Source organism: Argopecten irradians, chromosome 6, assembly GCF_041381155.1.
Source record: "Argopecten irradians isolate NY chromosome 6, Ai_NY, whole genome shotgun sequence".
Taxonomy (NCBI): Eukaryota; Metazoa; Mollusca; class Bivalvia; order Pectinida; family Pectinidae; genus Argopecten; species Argopecten irradians.
In genome coordinates this window covers 2,789,726-2,813,546 of record NC_091139.1, presented here as the reverse complement: position 1 = coordinate 2,813,546, position 23,821 = coordinate 2,789,726, and the positions used below count along the sequence as shown (strand labels likewise).

The 23,821-nt window shown below is 38.7% G+C and overlaps 1 protein-coding gene across 2 annotated transcripts in view; it reads left to right on the top strand.

Moving 5' to 3' along the window:
• The window catches only part of LOC138324720 (peptidyl-prolyl cis-trans isomerase Fkbp12-like), a 28,998-nt gene extending 5,383 nt beyond the window's left edge, over positions 1-23,615 (top strand). Inside the window, exons 2-6 of one of the 2 annotated variants that reach the window (XM_069269821.1) lie at positions 10,487-10,543; positions 11,841-11,930; positions 13,055-13,077; positions 15,819-15,892; positions 22,176-23,615. In XM_069269821.1, the coding sequence (XP_069125922.1) occupies positions 10,487-10,543; positions 11,841-11,930; positions 13,055-13,077; positions 15,819-15,892; positions 22,176-22,248 (317 nt within the window). In that variant the 3' untranslated portion in view covers positions 22,249-23,615. The remainder of the gene's footprint in view (positions 1-10,486; positions 10,544-11,840; positions 11,931-13,054; positions 13,078-15,818; positions 15,893-22,175) is intronic. The other variant, XM_069269822.1, reaches the window with a different exon arrangement.
• Positions 23,616-23,821: the final 206 nt, after the last annotated feature.

Below are 23,821 nucleotides of genomic sequence, written 5' to 3'. Positions count from 1 at the left end.
TGGTTACTAAAAATGCCAACCGGTTAACCGGATCGGATTAACCGAACCGTAACCGAATAACCGTACAATTTTGTAGCTGTTTAAGTAACGTTTCAGTCGTACATCGATGCCATGAATTAGTCATACTTTGTCTGGATTCCATAGTAAAATATATCCAAGGAGCGACAAAGAAATCGGTCCTGATTACAAAGCTAACACTGTCAATTATATTATATCATCAGCGATTAAACATGAGCACCGATCTCTGCTTTGATATAAAATTTTATTAGGTCACCTGAGACGAAGTCTCAAGTGACCTATTCTAATCGCCTTTTGTCCGTCGTCGTCCGTCGTGCGTCGTATGTCCGTAAACAATTTACATTTTCGACTTCTTCTCCAAAACTGCAGAAGCAATTTCAATGAAATTTTGCACAAACCTTCTAAGGCATAAGGCCTATCAAAATTGTGAATTATATGGTCCGCACCCCCCAGGGGGCTGTGGGCGGGGCCAAAAGGGGTAAAATTGAGTAAAATTTCAAAAATCTTCTTCTCTACTCACAGATGTGGTAGAATCAAATACTCTTCATAGATAGAAAGGTCTTAAGGTCCTTTACAAAAATTGTGAATTATATGACCCTGGGGTCTCTAGTTTCCCCCTGGGGAGGGGGTTAAGTTTACTATACTTTATATTGAGAGAACACTTTTTTGCGCATTATTTGGTCATTTGTAATAGGAAATGAGTAAAATGTTGTCAGAATTATCAGTATGAGATGGCCATTTAATCCTATTAACAAATTTTCTATGACTGACCCCCAGGGGCCTTAGGGGCGGGTTCAAAAGGGGTCAAATAGGCTAAAACTTCAAAAATCTTCTTCTGAAATTCTGGAAATGGTAGAATCAAATACTTTTCATAAATAGAAAGGTCTTAAGGTCCTTTACAAAAATTGTGAATTATATGACCCTGGGGTCTCACGTTTCCCCCTGGGGAGGGGATCAAGTTTACTATAGTTTATATAGGGAAAACACATTTATGAGCATTTTTTGCTCAATTTTCATTTGAAACGAGTCAAACTTGGTTAGAATTATTAGCCTGAGATAGCATTTTAATATCATATCCATATTGGTCCAGGCCGACCCCCTGGGGGCAGAGGGGCGGGGCCAAAAAAGGTCAAATAGGCTAAAACTTCAAAAATATTCTTTTAAAATTCTGGAAATGGTATAATCAAATACACTTTATAGATAAAAAGGTCTTAAAGTTTGTTTATAAAAATTGTAAATTATATGACCCTGGGATCTCCTGTTTCCCCTTGGGGAGGGGGTCAAGTTTACTATAGTTTATATAGGAAAAACACATTAATGAGCATTTTTTGCTGAATTTTCATAGGAAATGAGTCAAACTTGGTTAGAATTATTAGCCTGAGATAGCATTTTAATATCATATCCACATTGGTCCTGGCCGACCCCCTGGGGGTAGAGGGGCGGGGCTAAAAAAGGGTCAAATAGGCTAAAACTTCAAAAATCTTCTAAAATTCTGGATATAGTAGAATCAAATAATTATAGATGGAAAGGTCTTCAGGTGTTTTATAAAAACTGTGAATTATATGACCTTGGGGTCTTACGTTACCCCCTGGGGAGGGGTCAAGTTTACTTTAGTTTATATAGGAAAAACATATTTGTGAACATTATTTGCCCAATTTTCGTAGGAAATTAGTCAAACTTGATTAGAATTATTAGCCTAAAATATAGCATTTTAACATCCATATCCGTCCTCGATGACCCCCTGGGGGACCAGAGGGGCAGGACCAAACAGGGTCAAATTGATTAAAATTTCAAAAAATACCTCTAAGTTCACAGGTTTGATGGAAGCAAATACTCTTCATAGTCTAAAAAGGTCAAATTTATAAATCACTGACCAACTTCAAGGCCCAGCAATAGAGCATATAGTGTTTTTATGTCTTTCATTTGTTTTATTATTTGTTTCATTATATATTCTAACTCAGGTGACCGTTAAGGCCCATGGGCCTCTTGTTTTATTTTATTTCTACCTTTCATATCAGTTGTTATATAAATTATGTATCATTATTTTGCTGGTCATCGTAAGTGGTATTCTAGCTGGTGACACTGATTTTTAAAAATACCCTTTCGGGGGCCCCAACAGGTGTTTTAGGTCACGTGAGGTTATTGGAAATTCCCCAAACTTTCGGAACTCTATCAGAAGAAAATAAAACTCGGTGATGTCGCTGATTTAGGGTTTTACTATCAGAAATACAGGAAAACACTGATTAGGAGGCCAAAAACTCCAAAAATTGTCGGTAAAATTCGGCCCCCATCGTCCCATTCGCAGCTGGAGTGTTGCCGCCTGGAAGCATTTTCATCCAGAGGCCTTCAATCGAGTATTGCCTAAAAACATCGATCTTTTTGCAATTTTCATTGATACGATAAATATATAACTTTATTGACAACTTCATCAAATATTGCATATTGCGTAATAATTGCTGAATATGACCAGGTAAAAAATAATTTCGTTTTTGTGTGGGGTAAATAACAGTTTAAATTCACTACCGTTGGTCTGTTAAAATAATAACACGAGATATGTCAGTAAATCTTAACATCTTTTATTGACGCCTAATTATTGGGTCAAAAAAGTTATTTTTATATTAGGTGCCGAAAATAGCAGACGGCCGAAAATACCCGAAGGCGCTCTATTAGACCCAAAAAATTTATAATAAAAAAGCCTGATAATATAGGCAGGTTTAGCGGACTATGACATTATATTGACTTTTTGTTATTTTCATTATTATGTGGGTGGATCCAGATCTGGGGGAGGGGTATATTCCAACAATATTAGAGTTGTGATGTGATCTGTAGTTTTACAAGGATTTATAATTGTGAGAACGATTTGTCACTGTCTCTTAACACTACTAAACACCAAGCGAGACGCCATTGAACTGGGATCATTAGCAACGTATATGTCCAAAACACACACTGACTAAATGAGTGACTTATCCTCCTCACCTATGTCCTTGAGTTTTCAAACGCAATTTAAAAATTAACTCCACATTTAAAGGCCCACTACCTTTCCAAAGAGGCTTTTGATTTTTAGCCCACCATCATCAGATGGTGGGCTATTCAAATCGCTTTTTGTCCGTGGTCCGTCGTCCGTCCGTCCGTATATTGCATTTTGGGACCAATCGGTAAACAAAATGGCCGCCAGGCAGCCATCTTTGATTTTGATAGTTAAAGTTTGTTATCGCTATTTCTCAGAAAGTACTGATGGGATCTTTCTCAAATTTCATATGTAGGTTCCCCTAGGGCCCTAGTTGTGCATATTGCGTTTTGGGACCGATCGGTCAACAAGATGGCCGCCAGGCAGCCATCTTGGATTTTGATAGTTAAAGTTTGTTATCGCTATTTCTCAGAAAGTACTGAAGGGATCAATATCTTTCTCAAATTTCATATATAGGTTCCCCTAGGGCCCTAGATGTGCATATTGCATTTTGGGACCGATTGGTCAACAAGATGGCCGCCAGGCAGCCATCTTGGATTTTGATAGTTAAAGATTGTTATCGCTATATCTCACAAAGTACTGAAGGGATCTTTCTCAAATTTCATATGTAGGTTCCCTAGTGCATAATACGTTTTTGGATCGATCAATCAACAAAATGGCGGTCAGGCAGCCATCTTGCATTTTGATAGTTAAAGATTGTTATCGCTATTTCTCACAAAATACTGAAGGGATCTTTCTCAAATTTCATATGTAGGTTCCCCTAGGGCCCTAGTTGTGCATATTGCGTTTTGGGACCGATCGGTTAACAAGATGGCCGCCGAGGCAGCCATCTTGGATTTTGATAGTTAAAGTTTGTTATCGCTATTTCTCAGAAAGTACTGAAGGGATCAATATCTTTCTCAAATTTCATATATAGGTTCCCCTAGGGCCCTAGTTGTGCATATTGCATTTTGGGACCGAATTGGTCAACAAGATGGCCGCCGAGGCAGCCATCTTGGATTTTGATAGTTAAAGATTGTTATCGCTATAACTCACAAAGTACTGAAGGGATCTTTCTCAAATTTCATATATGTAGGTTCCCTAGTGCATAATACGTTTTTGGATCGATCAATCAACAAATGGCGGTCAGGCAGCCATCTTGCATTTTGATAGTTAAAGATTTGTTATCGCTATTTCTCACAAAAATACTGAAGGGATCTTTCTCAAATTTCATATGTAGGTTCCCCTAGGGCCCTAGTTGTGCATATTGCGTTTTGGGACCGATCGGTCTACAAGATGGCCGCCAGGCAGCCATCTTGGATTTTGATAGTTAAAGTTTGTTATCGCTATTTCTCAGAAAGTACTGAAGGGATCAATATCTTTCTCAAATTTCATATATAGGTTCCCCTAGGGCCCTAGTTGTGCATATTGCATTTTGGGACCGATTGGTCAACAAGATGGCCGCCAGGCAGCCATCTTGGATTTTGATAGTTAAAGATTGTTATCGCTATATCTCACAAAGTACTGAAGGGATCTTTCTCAAATTTCATATGTAGGTTCCCTAGTGCATAATACGTTTTTGGATCAATCAATCAACAAAATGGCGGTCAGGCAGCCATCTTGCATTTTGATAGTTAAAGATTGTTATCGCTATTTCTCACAAAATACTGAAGGGATCTTTCTCAAATTTCATATGTAGGTTCCCCTAGGGCTCTTGTTGTGCATAACACGTTTTTGGATTGATCGGTCAACAAAATGGCTGCCAGGCTGCCATCTTGGATTTTGATAGTTAAAGATTGTTATCGCTATTTCTCAGAAAGTATTAAATGAATCTGTCTCAAATTTCATATATGGGTTCCCCTAGGGCCCTAGTTGTGCATATTTTGATTTGGGACCGATCGATCAACAAGATGGCCGCCAAGGAGCCATCTTGGATTTTGATAGTTGAAGTTTATTACTGATGTTTCTCAGAAAGTGCTGAAGTGATCTGTCTCAAATTTTATATGTAGTATGTTTGCACAAGTTTGAAAAGCAGAGAAAAGATCCCTCTTTCCATTATCAGACATAGATCATTCTTTGGTGGGCGCCAAGATCCCTCTGGGATCTCTTGTTAAAATCGAAATGTAAAATGAGATTGATAGTTTTATAGAGTCACAAAAGTTATCAACTTACCTGTAATACTACACTTATCATCACAATATAAACAAATAAAATGTTTATTTTCATAACGCGAGTCGTCTTATGTTTCCCGCCATCATCCTAAATACGGCAAAACAGCAAAACGAAACCCAACTGTTATCATATATTACGCAGGATATCTTGCATACCTCATCAAGGCCATCGATATATATTTCTTATTAGGTCATCTGACCCAAAGGGTCAGGATGACCTATTGTCATCATGTACCGTCCGTCGTCGTGTGCCGTCCGCCGTCCGCCATCCGTAAACTTTTCATTCAAACAACTTCTTCTCAATAACCGGAAGGCCCAGGGTACTCATATTTGGCCTGTAGATTGCTGGGATGAAGGGCTACCAAGTTTGTTCAAATGAATGACCTTGACCTTCATTCAAGGTCACAGGGGTCAAATAGGCTAAAATCTTTAAACGACTTCTTCTCAAAAACCAGAAGGCCCAGGGTACTGATATTGGGCCTGTAGGATGCTGGGATGAAGGGCTACCAAGTTTGTTCAAATAAATGACCTTGACCTTCATTCAAGGTCACAGGGGTCAAATAGGCTAAAATCCTTTAAACAACTTCTTGTGAATAACTAAGAGGCCTAGAGACCTGATATTAGGCCTGTGGCATGCTGGGATGAAGGGCTACCAAGTTTGTTCAAATGAATGACCTTGACTTTCATTCAAGGTCAAAGGGTTCAAAAAGGCTAAAATCTTTAAACGACTTCTTCTCAAGAACCAGAAGGCCCAGGGTACTGATATTGGGCCTGTGACATGCTGGGATGAAGGGCTACCAAGTTTGTTCAAATAAATGACCTTGACTTTCCTTCAAGGTCACAGGGGTCAAATAGGCTAAATTCTTTAAACAACTTCTTCTCAAGAACCAGAAGACCTAGGGTACTGATATTGGGCCTGTGACATACTGGGATGAAGGGCTAGCAAGTTTGTTCAAATGAATGACCTTGACCTTCATTCAAGGTCAAAGGAGTCAAATAGGCTAAAATCCTTTAAATAACTTCTTGTGAATAACTAAGAGGCCTAGAGACCTGATATTGGGCCTGTGACATGCTGGGATGAAGGGCTACCATATTTGTTTTAAAAAAATGACCTTGATCTTCATTCAAGATCACAGGGGTCAAAATGGCTAAAATGACTATGTTGTATTGTGCCAATAGTCAGATGACTGTTAAAGCCCATGGGCCTCTTGTTTCATTATATATTTAAACTCAGGTGAGTGTTAAGGCCCATGGGCCTCTTGTTTATCAAAGGATACTTCAAATAATAAATTATTTTGGTGTTACATATGATAACCAAATATCATATTGGTTGGCGGGGGGGGGGGGGGGGTGTGACATTAATCTGCCTTCAATTATATTACAATTATATACATTATGAACATTATTAACAGAAACTATGACTATGAGGACTTCAGCTTAGATTTGGAAGGGGGGGGTCAAAATACTATGGCCACGGTGCCCCCCCCCCCCCCCCCCCACTCCAATTCATTCTTTTCCACTGATATTTATCTGCCTTCCATTACATTACAATCATATACATTATGATTTCAGTTGATATTTAATGTTATTAACAGAAACTTTGACTATGAGGACTTCAGCTTAGATGTTGGCCATGGTATTTTGACCCCCACCCCCATCTTCACCTTCCCCTTCTAAGTCAAAGTTCTCATAGTCATAGTTTTTTGCAAATAGCATTTAATATACACTGAAATCATAATATATATGATTTTATTGTATCTTAAGTTAGTTAATGTAAATTAAAAAGATATAACTGTTATGGGGAGGGGGGGTCATTTTACCATGGCGGCAGGCCATGGTATTTTGAACCCATCCCCCTTCCCCTTCTAAGTTTCAGTTCTCATAGTTCTAGTTTTTTGCAAATCACATTTAATATTCATTGAAAAAAAACATATATGATTTTATCGTATCTTAAGGCAGTTAAATGTAAATTAAAAAGATATTAGTCTGGGGATGGGGGGTGGGGCATTTCACCATGGCCATGTTATTTTGATCCCCCCCCCCCTTCACCTTCCCCTTCTAAGTTTCAGTTCTCATAGTAGGTTTTTGCGAATAACATTTAAAATTCTTTGAAATCATAATAAATATGATTTTATTGTATCTTAAGCAGTTAAATGTGAACTAAAAAGACATAATTGGCGTGGGGATAGGGGGTCATTTCACCATGGCCATGGTATTTTGAACACCCCTCCCCCCAAAAAAAAAATTAAAACAAAAAGGCCTTCCACATGCTAGCTATAGGTCTAACTTAATCCCAATTTGGAGTTTATTATAAGTGAGGAGAGAAAATCGTGTCTCCAAGTGTTATAGTAACTTTTAGAAGGGGAGTCATTTTGCCATGGGGGGGGGGGGGGGGGGGGGGGCACCATAATAGTATTTTGACCCCGGGGTCATTCTACCATGGGGGTCAAAATACCATACTACATCGGGTCAAGCTTCAAACCGACCCATGACGCGTCACCCGGGTACTTGTTACAGCCCTAGTACCTTTTCAATTGGGAAAACACTACATTGCATCTTTCTTGAAACATGTATATTTTAGAGATTTGGGAAAATATTAACATAAAAGTAGGAAAATACAGCAAAATTTCTCAAGGGGAAGGGGCCTCTATTTGGCCCCATGTGTAGTAGAATGAATATTCGTGCCTACTATATATGTATACCTTTCGGACGGGTAGGAAATGGTGCCTATGTATCGTGTTAAGTATTTTGATTGATACCGTTAAAATTCCAAATCGTTGATCAAGACGATTAAGCATGTACAACATGTACGCTGTACCCATACCCGAGCCAATGTCATGCACATTCAACAAATACAATACATAACCACTGATGAGTTGATGAAATTATTCTTTGATAAGAACATGCATTTCATAAGGTAAACACGCTACCTTAAGAGCGACATGAGTAGTTCTAGACAAAATTTCCTTACTAAACTGGCAAGGGCCAGGGTTAAGCATACATGACATCCAACCATAATGTGTAATGGCGGACAGTAAACGAGTTTGAACACTTCACATACATTTCAATACAGTTGACTTTTCTGGCATATCACAGTAAAACCAACTAATCTAATTTCCGTTAAAACTGGTTTGTTTCAGAAATATGTGCAAATTTTAATGTACTCTTAGAATGAATTGTCCCTTTAATCAGCTCACACAAATTGAAAAAAATATAACTCAGGGCAGCCAGATTACATTAAAAACAGAAATAATACTACAACACAAGTTTATTCTCAGACCATAGGTATTAAACTCGTCTGTCAGTATATGTCAATATATAATGAAATAACAGAAGGTAGGAATAATCGAAAGTAAATATTACTTTTATACTCCTGTCGTTTTTGGATCTTTAAACCACCATTCTGGCCTGATCATTTGAATCTGTTTAAGAAAAGAATGCATAAAGGGAGACAATTGATTTCAATTAAAATTTTATGTGTGAATCATGGTATTGAATGAAAAATTGGTATTATCCTAATTGATGTATCAATGTATCGTTACAGTCTTACTAAGCAGTAAGTCATGTTGATTATGGAAGTAGGGGAAGAGGTCCAAAAGTTTTAGGAAAAGTCTAATTTTTCATCTGAGATCTCGAGTACCATTTATGGTGGGCTACAAGATTTCTCTGAGATCTTGTTTATTTTGCCATGGGAGTGATGCAGAGATATTGCCATTTTTTGATGCTGTGAAACAGCATTCTTATGTACGCTCGGAGAGCCTGTGCACATCAAAACAATGAAACCACTCCGCGATGAAAATTAAAAGTTGTTTTGTTCATTTCACGTAATACTTGATGGTATGAAAAAATAAAACCCCAATATTCAAAACCACAGACATAGAATTTGTACATACGTATACACCATGGATCGAGTGTTTTAAGTGTTCAGTTGGGACTCTATGATATTTGTATAACTCCGAGAACACTGGTCTCCCAAAAATCACGAACAACGCCTTCTTAGCTGTCTTCCTCCGCGACAGACTTTCGGTGGATTTTGGATTGTGCATGTTTATTTAAACTTTACTTAATTCATGCTAATGATCGATTATTGTAATCAAATGTTAGGAAGGTAACTGCAAAAGAAAGTTCTTGTAACACTTATAAAGTTGTTTGTGTTGACCCTATTGACCAATTGACCAACTATATCTGAGATATTATTGCGCAGTAAAAGTTAATAGATTTGAGTATGTGCCTCCTCCCTTGATCTGTCACTGGGAGTAAACTGTTCTTTGTTTATCGACAACTGTGGTATCTTGAAAGGAAAAAAGTACCAAATCTATCAACATCAACTTACAAAATATAATGATAATATAGATCTATTTATGTATGAGCTACTGAAAGTGACAAATGAACTTATATTGCCGTGTAATGTATGGTAGCCTTATGAAGACTTGCTAAAGTCTGATGTATTGCAGGAAGTTTTCTTGATGATAGCGTTCTTATGAATTCAAAAGACGTTTGACTGTTACCAAATAACAAAGTAACCAAATAATGTACCCTTTACTTGACAAAGGTATATGGCCATGTTTTATTATAATTAAGTCAAAAGTCGGCAAAGCAAAACTCAAGATAAATGTTCTGCACGATAATATCTCGCCAACCAGCTACTGTTAGGCATACGAAGACTTGCTAAAGTCCAATACATTGAATGAAGTTTTCTTGATGTTAATGGCTAGCGTTCTTGTGAATTTAAAAGAAATTCGAGTGATATATACGTAATGAAATAATGTAACTTTTATTTGGCAAAAGTATCTGGCCATGATTTTTTAGTCGCAACCCATGTTAGTTTTCTAAAAAGGAAACCAAAACATATCCGGAAATGGTAATATTTCTAATGTTGTATTTTTCCGAAAATATTCTTCATTGTTAAGTGGATATTAAGATACGAAAATGTTTACTTATTATTTTTTGTCTTTGAATAGACATTGATGAAATTGATAATATAGCATTTAATAAAGAATTATAAAAAAATGATACTCAGATTCTGAACGGTTTCATTGGTGTTGAAATCGTTATTTCAAAAATAATTTAGAAATAAAATTTATTACAGTTATTTCAGGATAATAAGTTATTCAACTTATTGTTCTTGAAAAACTTCAAATATCATAAAATAAATACGGTATATCGTAAATATTTTTTTTATTAAACTCCGAAATTCAACACTGCACACTTATGTATAGTTTACTAAATTCTATATTTAAATGAAAAACCAATTTCTTTATTCCTTTTGTTTGATTCACAGCATCTATGAGTGGCCTTGGCACTTTGATTGTGGCTCCTTGTTACAATTCAGTTTTCTTTTTCATTGCAGCAGACAGTGAACGTAAAATGCCAAAACCAAGTCAAAAAGTGGAAGTCCATTATGTTGGTATGTACCTTACCTTGCACAGTAGATTGGTCTAACTAGTAATCAGTCAGAGAGAGTATATTTTCTGTAATTTGGAACCAGGATCTGTGTGAAAATTATAAGGTTGTGACATCACATAGCACTCAATCAGAACTCCTGAGGGTAATTATGTGTCCCAAACCTATTGTCATCATGTACCATCCATCATCATGTGCCGTATGCTGTGCGTAAACTTTTCATTCAAACGACTTCTTCTCAATAACCGAAAGGCCCAGGGTACTAATATTTGGCCTGTAGCAAGCGGGGATGAATGACCTTTACCTTCATTCAAGGTCACAGTGGTCTAAAAAGACTAAAGTATTTAAACGACTTCTTCTCAAGAATAGATAGGTCTAGGATGCTCATATTGAACCTGCAGCATGCTGGGATGAAGGGCTACCAAGTTTGTTCAAATGAATGACCTTGACCTTCATTCAAGGACACAGGGGTCAAATAGGCTAAAATCTTGAAATATCTTTTTGTGAATAACTAAGAGGCCTAGAGACCTGATATTGGGCCTGTTACCAAATATGGCCAGAAACATCCTTGAGGGAAGGGGAACAGAGTTGGTATAAATTTTGGCTCTGACCCCCTTGGGCAGGAGCTCAAAGGGGCGAGGCCTGATAGGGGAAATAGAGGTAAATCCTTTAAATTGCTACTAGTCATAGAGTTCTGAATGGAATGTAACCAACTTTGGCCTGAAACATCCAGTAGGGAAGAGGAACAGAATTTGTATCAATTTTGGCTTGGACCCCTCGGGGCAAGCAGGGTGGGGCGAGTTGAACTAGATATAAAGCCTTTAAATTGACACTAGTCATAAAGTTCTGCATGGAATGTAACCAAATTTGGCCAGAAACATCGATCCTTGGTGGAAGGGTAACAGAGTCTGTATAAATTTTGGCTTTTACCCCCAGGAGTAGAAAGAATGAGACCCAATAGGGAAATTAGAGGTAAATCTTTAATGTCCTTCAGAAAAGATACAATGATCCTGTAATCAGAACATTACTTGGCATTACAATAACCAGGTGAGCAATACAGGCCTCTGGGCCTCTTGTTTATTTAAGAACACGAAGGATACAATAACAGAATATGATTAAAAATCATAAATTTCTGAATATTTCAAATCATATGATATGCCTGCAACAGATTAAAAATTGATGCATTGCATCGGTTTTACAAACCGATTCTGATCATTGATTGTTTAGAATTTCCAACCGAAGTTTCCATTACTACAAGGTAGTCAGATGACCATTATGGCTCCTGTTTTGATTTGTTAAAGGAACTTTAACTAGTGGAAAAAAATTTGACAGCTCTAGAGACCGTGGAAAACCGTTCTCATTCATTCTGGGAAAAGGTGACGTAATACGAGGTAAGCATATTGAGTTTTAGGTCACCTGAGATAAAGTCTTAAGTGACCTATTCTAATCGCCTTTTTGTCCGACGTTGTGTGTCTGTAAACAACTTGCATTTTCGACCTCTTCTCAAAAACCTAAAAAGCAATTTCAATAAAATTTAGCACACACCTTCTTAGGCATAAGACCAATCAAATTTGTGAATTATATGCCCCCCAGGGGGCTGTCATCCTGTGGGATGGGCCAAAAGGGGTAAAATTGACTAAAATTTCAAAAATCTTCTTTTCCCCTCACAGATGTGGTAGAAACAAATACTTTTCATGGATATAGAAAGGTCCTAAGGTCCTTTACAAAAACTGTGAATCATATGACCCTGGGGTCTCACTTCTCCCCCTGGGGAGGGGGTCAATTTGACTATAGTTTATATAGGAAAAAACACATTTATGAACAATATTTGCTTAGTTTTCATAGGCAAAGAGACAAACTGGGTTAGAATTATCAGCCTGAGATAGCATTTTAACATCATATCCATATTGGTCCTGGCCAACCACCAGGGGCCAGAGTACAAGTAGGGGATCCAAGAGGGGTCAAAATGGGTAAAATTTCAGAATTCTACTGAATTCACAGATTTGATGGAACCAGATACTATTCATAGATTGAAAGGACTTATGATCCCTTTACTAAAATTGTGAAAATATGGCCCTGGGATCTCAGATTTTCCCCTGGGAAGGGGTCGAATCTACTATAGGTAATACTTCTCTATATATCAGTAACGCATATCTTATCTCAAATAGGAAATGATTTATCGTTCCAATGATGTTTTCGCTTCTCGATATTAATAAATGACAGATTGTGAATGGATTGTGAAATTATGTAGTGTTGTGCTAGTAGGTAAAATTGAGAAGCGTTCTGATGAAAAATTGAACATGGCGGTTCCGGTTAAAGCACATATTCCCTTTTTTTGTCAACAGAACATATTCGTAGGGTTTTAATGTTTATTTTCTTGTGTGATTGCATGTAATTGCTGGCTAGTTGGTTTCAGAAAATCAAAACGAAACAAAATAGAAAAAAGAGCTCAACTATGGCTTTATGTTGCAATATATTACCAACCATTCCTAAAGGGCCAATTCTTATTTTTTAGGTTGGGACGAAGGAGTAAAGAGGGTAAGTAATTTCTTCAGATGATTATCTATTCGTCAACCATTTTTGCTGCTGCTGTTTCTGATAAAGGACTGAAGGATCAGTCTCAACTTTCTTATGCAGTACTCCAGTTTGAGAGTCAATTAGAAAATATGTCGGAGAACATTTTGGATTTGACATTAAGATATTGTCACTACTATTTTAGTCCATCATAATTGGATAACCTTTCATTCACAGTCTATTGTCTTGTTACTGCTGTTTTCAGAAAATACTGAAGTGATATGTCTTAGGTTTTAAATGTATGTTAACATATATATATGTACGAAAACTCACGGGAGAACTTTGAACATGAAGCATTAGACAAGGTGACTCAATATACAGGGTGACATAGGCAATTTTGATTCGAAGCTGCAGAGCTATAAATCCATATCCACCTACATATATTATAAATGTTTAATTATTTCTTAGGTGGAAAACATCTTTTAGCATAGTCTATGTAGAAACATTTACGTTTACAAGCACAGATATATAATTAAGGTCATACAGGTATAATTTCAGTTTCATATGTGGTTTGTATGAACCAAGGGTATGTATATGTACCCCTGGGACCAGAGGGATGGGATATATACAATATATGTGTGAATATTAGAAACAAATTACTTAAAAACCTTTGAGGAAATAGTTACTTAATCTGCACTCCTAACTTTATAGTCTTTTAGGATTTGCATATTAACAATAAAAGCAATATACATGCGCCCAGAAAATTACTTACGCTCTCTGGGACATTCAGCTAATAGATTTCAGTTTTTCCCCTGAAAAAGGGGTCAAATTTACTATAATTTATAGAGGAAAAACACATTTATGAACATTATTGGCTTTGTTTTCACAGGAAATTAGTCAAACTTGGTTAGAATTATTAGCCTGAGAAAGCATGTTAACATCATATTCATATTTGTCGTGGCCGACCCCCAGGGGCCAGATCTAGAGGGGTGTCAAATTTGCTAACTTTAAAAAATCTTCTGAATTCACAGATTCGATGGAACCAAGTACTCTCTATAGATTGAAAGGTCTTAAGACCCTTGGCAAAATGTTTGAATTTCATGGCTCTGGGATCTCGGATGTTCCCTGGGGAAGGAGTCAAATTTACTATAGTTTATATAGGAAAACACATTTATGAGCATTATTCGCTTAGTTTTCATAGGAAATGAGTCAAACTGGGTTAATATTATTAGCCTGAAATAGTATTTTAACACTATATCCATATTGGTCCTGTCTGACCTCTAGGGACCAGAGGGGCGGGGCCAAAATGGGTCAAAATGGCTAAAATTTCAAAAACTTCTTCTGAATTCACAGGTTTGATGGAACTAGACATAGATTAAATAGTGAAATTTATAAAAATCACTGACACTGACTGAGTTCTAGTTTGGTTTTGTTGTTTAACGTTGGCAAAGCATAAGGTTTGGTAACATAATACACTAACTATCAAAATGAAAAACAAAAAATGAAAATTCTAATATGAAGGTTCAACTTTAAAGTTTATTCTAATTCGTAAATACTTTTTACAAATTTGAACCAACTTTGCAATGCTCTTTCTGTAGCAGCACTCGAGTGACTGTCAAGGCCTCTTAGGCCACTATATATTGTTATTAAAATACATGTAGTACAAAATATAAGAAACATTTACATTATAAAATAATACAACACAAGTACAATTATCTCTATTAATAAATTCAAATAATTTATTTAAAACAATTTTTTTTCTTTGTGGTGTCTTTAAAAAATAAGTCGGTTTCATCCATGATAAAAATGTCACTTGGATTGTACGATTCACAGATTTGATAGTTTACTAGTCCACTCAGCAACAGTTTGTTTGTTTACATCACTCCTTTCTCCGCTCATGGATCCAAAAACGATGTTGAATCGCTTTGTAAAACTTTGTAGCCATCCCTGTGATGCCTTGAAATCTGTTTTCCCCAAAACCTCCGCAAAGTTAAGAGCCTTTGTTTTCAGAAGCGGACCTGAGATATTGATCCTTCTTGCCGAAGCGTCTTTGAACCACTCATATGTTAGACTGTTGATTTCTTCGTTTCCAGTAAGATAACGCGTCCCTTTGATTCTCCCGGAACATTATGAATGTTTCAAAGTCATTTATCAATTCTAATTTTTCGTTTACATAGATTCTGAATCTGAGTTAATCCTGTTCATCCTTGTAGGCCGGTTTCCCCACATATAGTAATCTGATTGCTTCGATCTTGTTGTTAAAACTTTTCGTTTAGGCGAAGCCATACTATGTACGTACGTCTGAACTGTACACTTAAAACAACAATAATGGCAAAGAAAGTGTCCCTAGTGAGAAGTGTTCATTTCATCTCGTACAGACGTGAATTCCCGAGAGGTCAAGAGTGTATCGACTATGACTGTCGCTTAATACATAGCGAAATCGATAGTCTGGAGTACCTTGATCATAGTTGCTTGTCGCATACGACTGACAGTCGCTTAATTGGAATGATTTATATCGGTAATTACGTTGGGAGGAAAAATTATGGTCGTTTAAAACAGGCGGTCACTTAATTTAGAGGGTCACTAAGGCAATTTTGACTGTAATAAGCTTTTGAATCAAATTTGTTCAAACTTGGTCAGTATATTACGGATTTCTATAACTGGACGCAACACATGCTTCTGTAAGGGTTTACATGGAAATTTAGTGAAGGGACATTTAGTGATAGGCCATCTGCTTGCCTTATATTTCTAATTCTTTGTTTCAGATGGCTCGTGGTGAAACATGGAAACTGACATGTCCCCCGGATTATGCTTACGGGGAGAAAGGCTACCCAGGAGTATATCCTTTTTACTGAAAAAATCTTAGGCCCCCACTGCATTTCCAACACATTAATGAATAAGTCGTCTGAAATATTAATATCTATATTGATAGCCTACATTACCAAGTACACATGCATGAACCAAAAAAAAATCTCTGTGTAAGAAAAAGGACCAGGATGATTATAGTAATGTGGGTCATCATCTGCCTTCCGCCATGCATAAACCTTTCATTCAAATGACTTCTTTTGAAAAAACGAAAGGCCCAGGCTACTGATATTTGGCCTGTAGCATGCTTGGATGAAGGGCTCTGATGAGTCAAATCTGTTAAAATATTTAAATAACTTCTTGTGTATAACTAAAGGCCTAGTGTCCCAATAATAGACATGTAGCATTTTGGCATGAAGGGTTACAAAGTAAGTTGTTTGATATGAATGATCATTCGAGGTCACAGAGTCAAATAGGCAAAAAATCTGTAAACGTCTTCTTGTCAATAACTAAGAGCCCTAGAGACCTGATATTGGACCTGTAGCATGCTGGCATGAAGGGCTACCAAATTTAATCATTTTAGCTCACGTGGCCCGAAGGGCCGGTGAGCTTATGTCATGGCGCGGCGTCCATCGTCCGTCCGTCCGTCAACATTTCCTTTAAATCGCTACTAGTCATAGAGTTCTGCATGGATTGTAACCAAATTTGGCCACAAACATCCTTGGGGGAAGGGGAACAGAACTTGTATAAATTTTGGCTCTGTCCCCCCCCGGGGCAGGAGGGGCGGGGCCCAATAGGGGAAATAGAGGTAAATCCTTTAAATCGCTATTTGTTCTAGAGTTCTGCATGGATTGAAACCAAATTTGGCCAGAAACATCCTTGGGGGAAGTGGAATAGAACTTGTATAAATTTTGGCTCTGACCCCACAGGGACAGGAGGGGCGGGGCCCAATAGGGGAAATTGAGGTAAATCCTTTAAATCGCTACTTGTCCTAGAGTTCTGCATGGATTGTTACCAAATTTGGCCAGAAACATCCTTGGGGGAAGGGGAACAGAACTTGTATAAATTTTGGCTCTGACCCCTCGGGGGACAGGAGGGGCGGGGCCCAATAGGGGAAATAGAGATAAATCCTATAAATCGCTACTTGTCCTAGAGTTCTGCATGGATTGTAACCAAATTTGGCCAGAAACATCATTGGGGGAAGGGAATCAGAACTTGTATAAATTTTGGCTCTGACCCCCCGGGGACAGGAGGGGCGGGGCCCAATAGGGAAATAAGGTAAATCCTATAAATCGCTACTTGTCCTAGAGTTCTGCATGGATTGAAACCAAATTTGGCCAGAAACATCCTTGGGGGAAGGGGAACAGAACTTGTATAAATTTTGGCTCTGAACCCCCGGGGGCAGGAGGGGCGAGGCCCAATAGGGGAAATAGAGGTAAATCCTATAAATCGCTACTTGTCCTAGTGTTCTGCATGGATTGTAACCAAATTTGGCCAGAAACATCCTTGGGGGAAGGGGAACAGAACTTGTATCAATTTTGGCTCTGACCCCCCGGGGGCAGGAGGGGCGGGGCCCAATAGGGGAAATAGAGGTAAATCCTATAAATCGCTACTTGTCCTAAGTTCTGCATGGATTGTAACCAAATTTGGCCAGAAACATCCTTGGGGGAAGGGGAACAGAACTTGTATAAATTTTGGCTCTGACCCCCCTGGGGCAGGAGGGGCGGGGCCCAATAGGGGAAATAGAGGTAAATCCTATAAATCGCTACTTGTCCTAGAGTTCTGCATGGATTGTAACCAAATTTGGCCACAAACATCCTTGGGGGAAGGGGAACAGAACTTGTATAAATTTTGGCTCTGACCCCCCTGGGGGCAGGAGGGGCGGGGCCCAATAGGGGAAATTAGAGGTAAATCCTATAAATTGCTACTTGTCCTAGAGTTCTGCATGGATTGTAACCAAATTTTGGCCAAAACCAAATCCTTGGGGGAAGGGGAACAGAACTTGTATAAATTTTGGCTCTGACCCCCCGGGGGCAGGAGGGGCGGGGCCCAATAGGGGAAATAGAGGTAAATCCTATAAATCGCTACTTGTCCTAGAGTTCAGCATGGATTGTAACCAAATTTGGCCACAAACATCCTTGGGGGAAGGGGAACAGAACTTGTATAAATTTTGGCTCTGACCCCCCGGGGGCAGGAGGGGGGCGGGCCCAATAGGGGAAATAGAGGTAAATCCTATAAATCGCTACTTGTCCTAGAGTTCAGCATGGATTGAAACCAAATTTGGCCAGAAACATTCTTGGGGGAAGGGGAATAGAACTTGTATATAATTTTTGGCTCTGACCCCCTCTGGGGGCAGGAGGGGCGGGGGCCCAATAGGGAAATACTGTAGGTAAATCCTATATAAATCATTTTTAGCTTACTAGTCTTAGAGTTCTGCTAGGATATTTTAACCAAATTTGGCCCAGAAAACATTTCACTTGGGTTAACAGAATTCCTATAATTTTGGCTCCTAACACCTCTTGAGGCAGAAATAAGTGATGGGGGGGCCCCAATTAGGGAATTCATGGGGTAAATATTCAGAATTCACTTCAGAAACAATGTATAATGAATTTTTGGCTCTAAAACCAGAGTTGAGCGATACAGGCCCTCTGGGCCTCTTAGGGTCCATTGAATTACATTGACATATCCATTCAACGGTTACAGGGGTCTTTAAAGCTATATCTTCAAAATCAGGGGAAATAACCTAAGAGGATTGTGACCTGTATTGGACTGTAGCTATGCTGGCATGATCGGGCTACCAAATTTAATCATTTTTAGCTCACGTGGCCCGAAGGGCGGTGAGCTTATGTCATGGGCGGGGTCCTCCGTCGTCAACATTTCCTTTAAATCGCTACTAGTCATAGAGTTCTGCATGGATTGTAACCAAATTTGGCCACAAACATCCTTGGGGGAGGGGAAACAAAACTTGTATAAATTTTGGCTCTGTCCCCGGGGGCAGGAGGGGCGGGGCCCAATAGGGGAAATAGAGGTAAATCCTTTAAATCGCTACTTGTCCTAGAGTTCTGCATGGATTGTAACCAAATTTGACCACAAACATCCTTGGGGGAGGGGAACAGAACTTGTATAAATTTTGGCTCTGGTCCCCAGGGGCAGGAGGGGCGGGGCCCAATAGGGGAAATAGAGGTAAATCCTTTAAATCGCTACTTGTCATAGAGTCTGAATGGATTGTAACCAAATTTGGCCACAAACATCCTTGGGGGGAAGGGGGAACAGAACTTGTATAAATTTTGGCTCTGGTCCCCCAGGGGCAGGAGGGGCGGGGCCCAATAGGGAAATAGAGGTAAATCCTTTAAATCGCTACTAGTCTTAGAGTTCTGCATGGAATGTAACCAAATTTGGCCACAAACATCCTTCGGGGAATGGGGAACAGAACTTGTATAAATTTTGGCTCTGACCCCCGGGGGCAGGAGGGGCGGGGCCCAATAGGGGTAATAGAGGTAAATCCTTTAAATCGCTACTTGTCATAGAGCTCTGAATGGAATTGTAACCAAATTTGGCCACAAACATCCTTGGGGAAGGGGAACAGAACTTGTATAAATTTTGGCTCTGAGCCCCGGGGCAGGAGGGGCGGGGCCCAATAGGGGAAATAGAGGTAAATCCTTTAAATCGCTACTTGTCATAGAGTTCTGAATGGAATTGTAACCAAATTTGGCCACAAACATCCTTGGGGGAAGGGGAACAGAACTTGTATAAATTTTGGCTCTGTCCCCCCGGGGGCAGGAGGGGCGGGGCCCAATAGGGGAAATAGAGGTAAATCCTTTAAATCGCTACTTGTCGTAGAGTTCTGAATGGAATGTAACCAAATTTGGCCACAAACATCCTTTGGGGGAAGGGGAACAGAACTTGTATAAATTTTGGCTCTGGTCCCCCAGGGGCAGGAGGGGCGGGGCCCAATAGGGGAAATAGAGGTAAATCCTTTAAATCGCTACTTGTCTAGAGCTCTGAATGGAATGTAACCAAATTTGGCCACAAACATCCTTTGGGAGGGGAACAGAACTTGTATAAATTTTGGCTCTGACCCCCGGGGGCAGGAGGGGCGGGGCCCAATAGGGGTAATAGAGGTAAATCCTTTAAATCGCTACTTGTCATAGAGTTCTGCATGGAATGTAACCAAATTTGGCCACAAACATCCTTCGGGGGAAGGGGAACAGAACTTGTATAAATTTTGGCTCTGACCCCCGGGGGCAGGAGGGGCGGGGCCCAATAGGGGAAATAGAGGTAAATCCTTTAAATCGCTACTTGTCATAGAGCTCTGAATGGAATATAACCAAATTTGGCCACAAACATCCTTGGGGAAGGGGAACAGAACTTGTATAAATTTTGGCTCTGGTCCCCCGGGGGCAGGAGGGGCGGGGCCCAATAGGGGAAATAGAGGTAAATCCTTTAAATCGCTACTTGTCGTAGAGTTCTGAATGGAATGTAACCAAATTTGGCCACAAACATCCTTGGGGGAAGGGGAACAGAACTTGTATAAATTTTGGCTCTGACCCCCCGGGGGCAGGAGGGGCGGAGCCCAATAGGGGTAAATAGAGGTAAATCCTTTAAATCGCTACTTGTCATAGAGTTCTGAATGGAATGTAACCAAATTTGGCCACAAACATCCTTGGGGGAAGGGGAACAGAACTTGTATAAATTTTGGCTCTGGTCCCCCGGGGGCAGGAGGGGCGGGGCCCAATAGGGGAAATAGAGGTAAATCCTTTAAATCGCTACTTGTCATAGAGTTCTGAATGGAATGTAACCAAATTTGGCCACAAACATTCTTGGGGGAGGGGAAACAGAACTTGTATAAATTTTGGCTCTGACCCCCTGGGGGCAGGAGGGGCGGGGCCCAATAGGGGAAATAGAGGTAAATCCTTTAAATCTCTACTTGTCCTAGAGCTCTGACATGGAATTGTAACCAAATTTGGCCACAAACATCCTTGGGGGAAGGGGAACAGAACTTGTATAAATTTTGGCTCTGACCCCCGGGGGCAGGAGGGGCGGGGCCCAATAGGGGAAATAGAGGTAAATCCTTTAAATCACTACTTGTCATAGAGTTCTGAATGGAATGTAACCAAATTTGGCCACAAACATCCTTTGGGAAAGGGGAACAGAACTTGTATAAATTTTGGCTCTGGTCCCCCGGGGCAGGAGGGGCAGGGGCCCAAATAGGGGTAATAGAGGTAAATCCTTTAAATCGCTACTTGTCATAGAGTTCTGAATGGAATGTAACCAAATTTGGCCACAAACATCCTTTGGGGAAGGGGAACAGAACTTGTATAAATTTTGGCTCTGACCCCCCGGGGGCAGGAGGGGCGGGGCCCAATAGGGGAAATAGAGGTAAATCCTTTAAATCGCTACTTGTCATAGAGTTCTGAATGGAATGTAACCAAATTTGGCCACAAACATCCTTGGGGGAAGGGGAACAGAACTTGTATAAATTTTGGCTCTGGCCCCCCGAGGGCAGGACGGGTGGGGCCCAATAGGGGAAATAGAGGTAAATCCTATAAATCACTTCTTGTCCTAGAGTTTTGTTTGGATTGTGACCAAATTTGGCCATAAACATCCTTGGAAGAAGGGGAACAGAACTTGTATAAATTTTGGCTCTGACCCCCTGGGGGCGGGAGGGGTGGGGCCCAATAGGGAATTTAGAGGTTAATATTAAAATTCCTTCAGAAAAGAAACAATGAACCTGTATTCAGAACATTACTTGGCATTACAAACCAGGTGAGCGATACAGGCCCTCTGGGCCTCTTGTTATTATCTTGACCTTTATTCAAGGTCACAGTGGTAAAATAGGCTACAATCTCACTGCATACTTCATTTCTACTATATTTGGTATATTAATAGTGAAATGATCGTTAAGTCCCATGGGACCTCTTGTTAACAACGTAGGCTAATTTAGCTGCTTTGTCTGCTGTTGCATAGTAATTATGGTAATGCTGGGAAAGATGGTGGCACTTTGGGAATATAACCATTTAATTTGTATTTCCAGTCCACCATTATCAGATTGTGAGCCAATCTCCTTTAATCAGTGGTCTAGTGTCCTTTAGTCTATGTGTCTAAAATCACATATATGTAGACTTCCCTTGGGCCCTAGTTGTGCATATTGAATTTTGGAAATGATCAGACAAGATGGCTGACAGACAGTCATCTTGAATTGTTATAGCTAAGGTTTTGTTACTATTATTATACACACACATAACCATTTATATGGCAAATGTTTAGTTGTATTTGTTTCCAAATGTTACTGTATTTATTCCTTGACAGCCGCTCACTATTCCACCTAACTCCACCCTTATATTTGAAGTGGAGCTCCTCGACTTTGGACCCCCTACTGCAAAACAATAATATGTTTATCTGTTAGCTATATTTATCATCTGCAGGTTGTAGTTTACTCACAGAGTCAAAATGAATTTTGTGTTCATTACTAGGATTTACTTCATCATTTATACATTATGGATAGCTTCTGTACATTTAAACACTCAATGCATTTTTTTTGTAAGTCAGCTTTTTACAATGATTTTTTTTATTTCTTATTTCATTTTCAGATACCAATTTGATGTATACAATTGTGGATAGATTTTACTGCTTAAATTTAGACCTGTATAATATATACAAATGTACTAACATACACAATAGATTTAAAAAATTGAACTGTATCTGGTTGTCTATAGAGAACAATTATCTTAAATTCATTGTTGTTACTGAAGATTTTGAACAAATATCAATACAGAAAGAACAAGCTGGTCCAATGACAAATAATAATGTGTTATATCCAAGTTTACACCACAAATATACCTTAAACCAAAGATTGACACATTTTGTAAGACACAATTAAAAGTGAAACAGAAAATTCACAAGTACTCTTGATAATGGAGAAAAAAACCCAGCATAAATTTTAATTATAATAATCCATCTTGTTTTTTGATATCAACATATTAATTGAAGTAAATTTTGGCAGTTATGAAGTTTTTATATCAACATATTTATTGAAGTAAATTTTGGCAGTTATGAAGTTTTTATATCAACATATTTATTGAAGTAAATTTTGGCAGTTATGAAGATATTTTTTTCTACCAAAGGCTAGATAAACTGTGACCGGATTTTCTGTCACAATGCCTTACATATATTAAACAGAATTTTGTTACATTATCAATAACATGGAAGGTTTTCCTCAAATAATGAATTAATAAAGATTAAACACTGCTTTCAAGATATTGTAACATTACAAAAATTACAACAGAATGTTTTCCAAATTATTTGCAATTTTCTTGTTCAGATAATGTTTTTAAAGTATTCTAATGCCAATTTTAATGTGAAATTGTACTGACTAAATTAACTGCATTTAGTTATTTTTTCTAAATGTGCAAATGTTTAACTTTGTCAATCTATCATTGAATGTATAAATCAAATCAAATTTGTAGTTTACAGTTTTTGGATGCAACATAACAAAAGCTACTGATTCCAGTGCTTAGATTTGCAGACACCTGTTTGTTATGTGTGGAGATTAGATAAAAGTAAATTGGTGTGGAAATGAGATAAAAAGTAAACTACATTATTAATATTTGCTATATACACCACATATAAAAGTCCTAAATGTGTGTGTGACATGCAGGAATGTATTTTGATATCAGCCTTACTTTGTTTAAGTCTACGTTTGAATTTGGATTTGTCTCCATGCTAAAAATTTGATATTAAATTGATAACTGAAAGCAGTTGGATGTTTAGTTGTGATTACAGCTTACCTTAAAGGCCCACAACCTTACTGAAATGGCTTTTATTAGGTCTATGGTGACATATTCTAATCGCCTTTTGTCCGTCGTCGTCCGTCATGCGACGATAAACAATTTACATTTTTGACTTCTTCTCCATTTTTGACTTCTTCTCCAAAACCACTTAAGCAATTTCAATGAAATTTTGC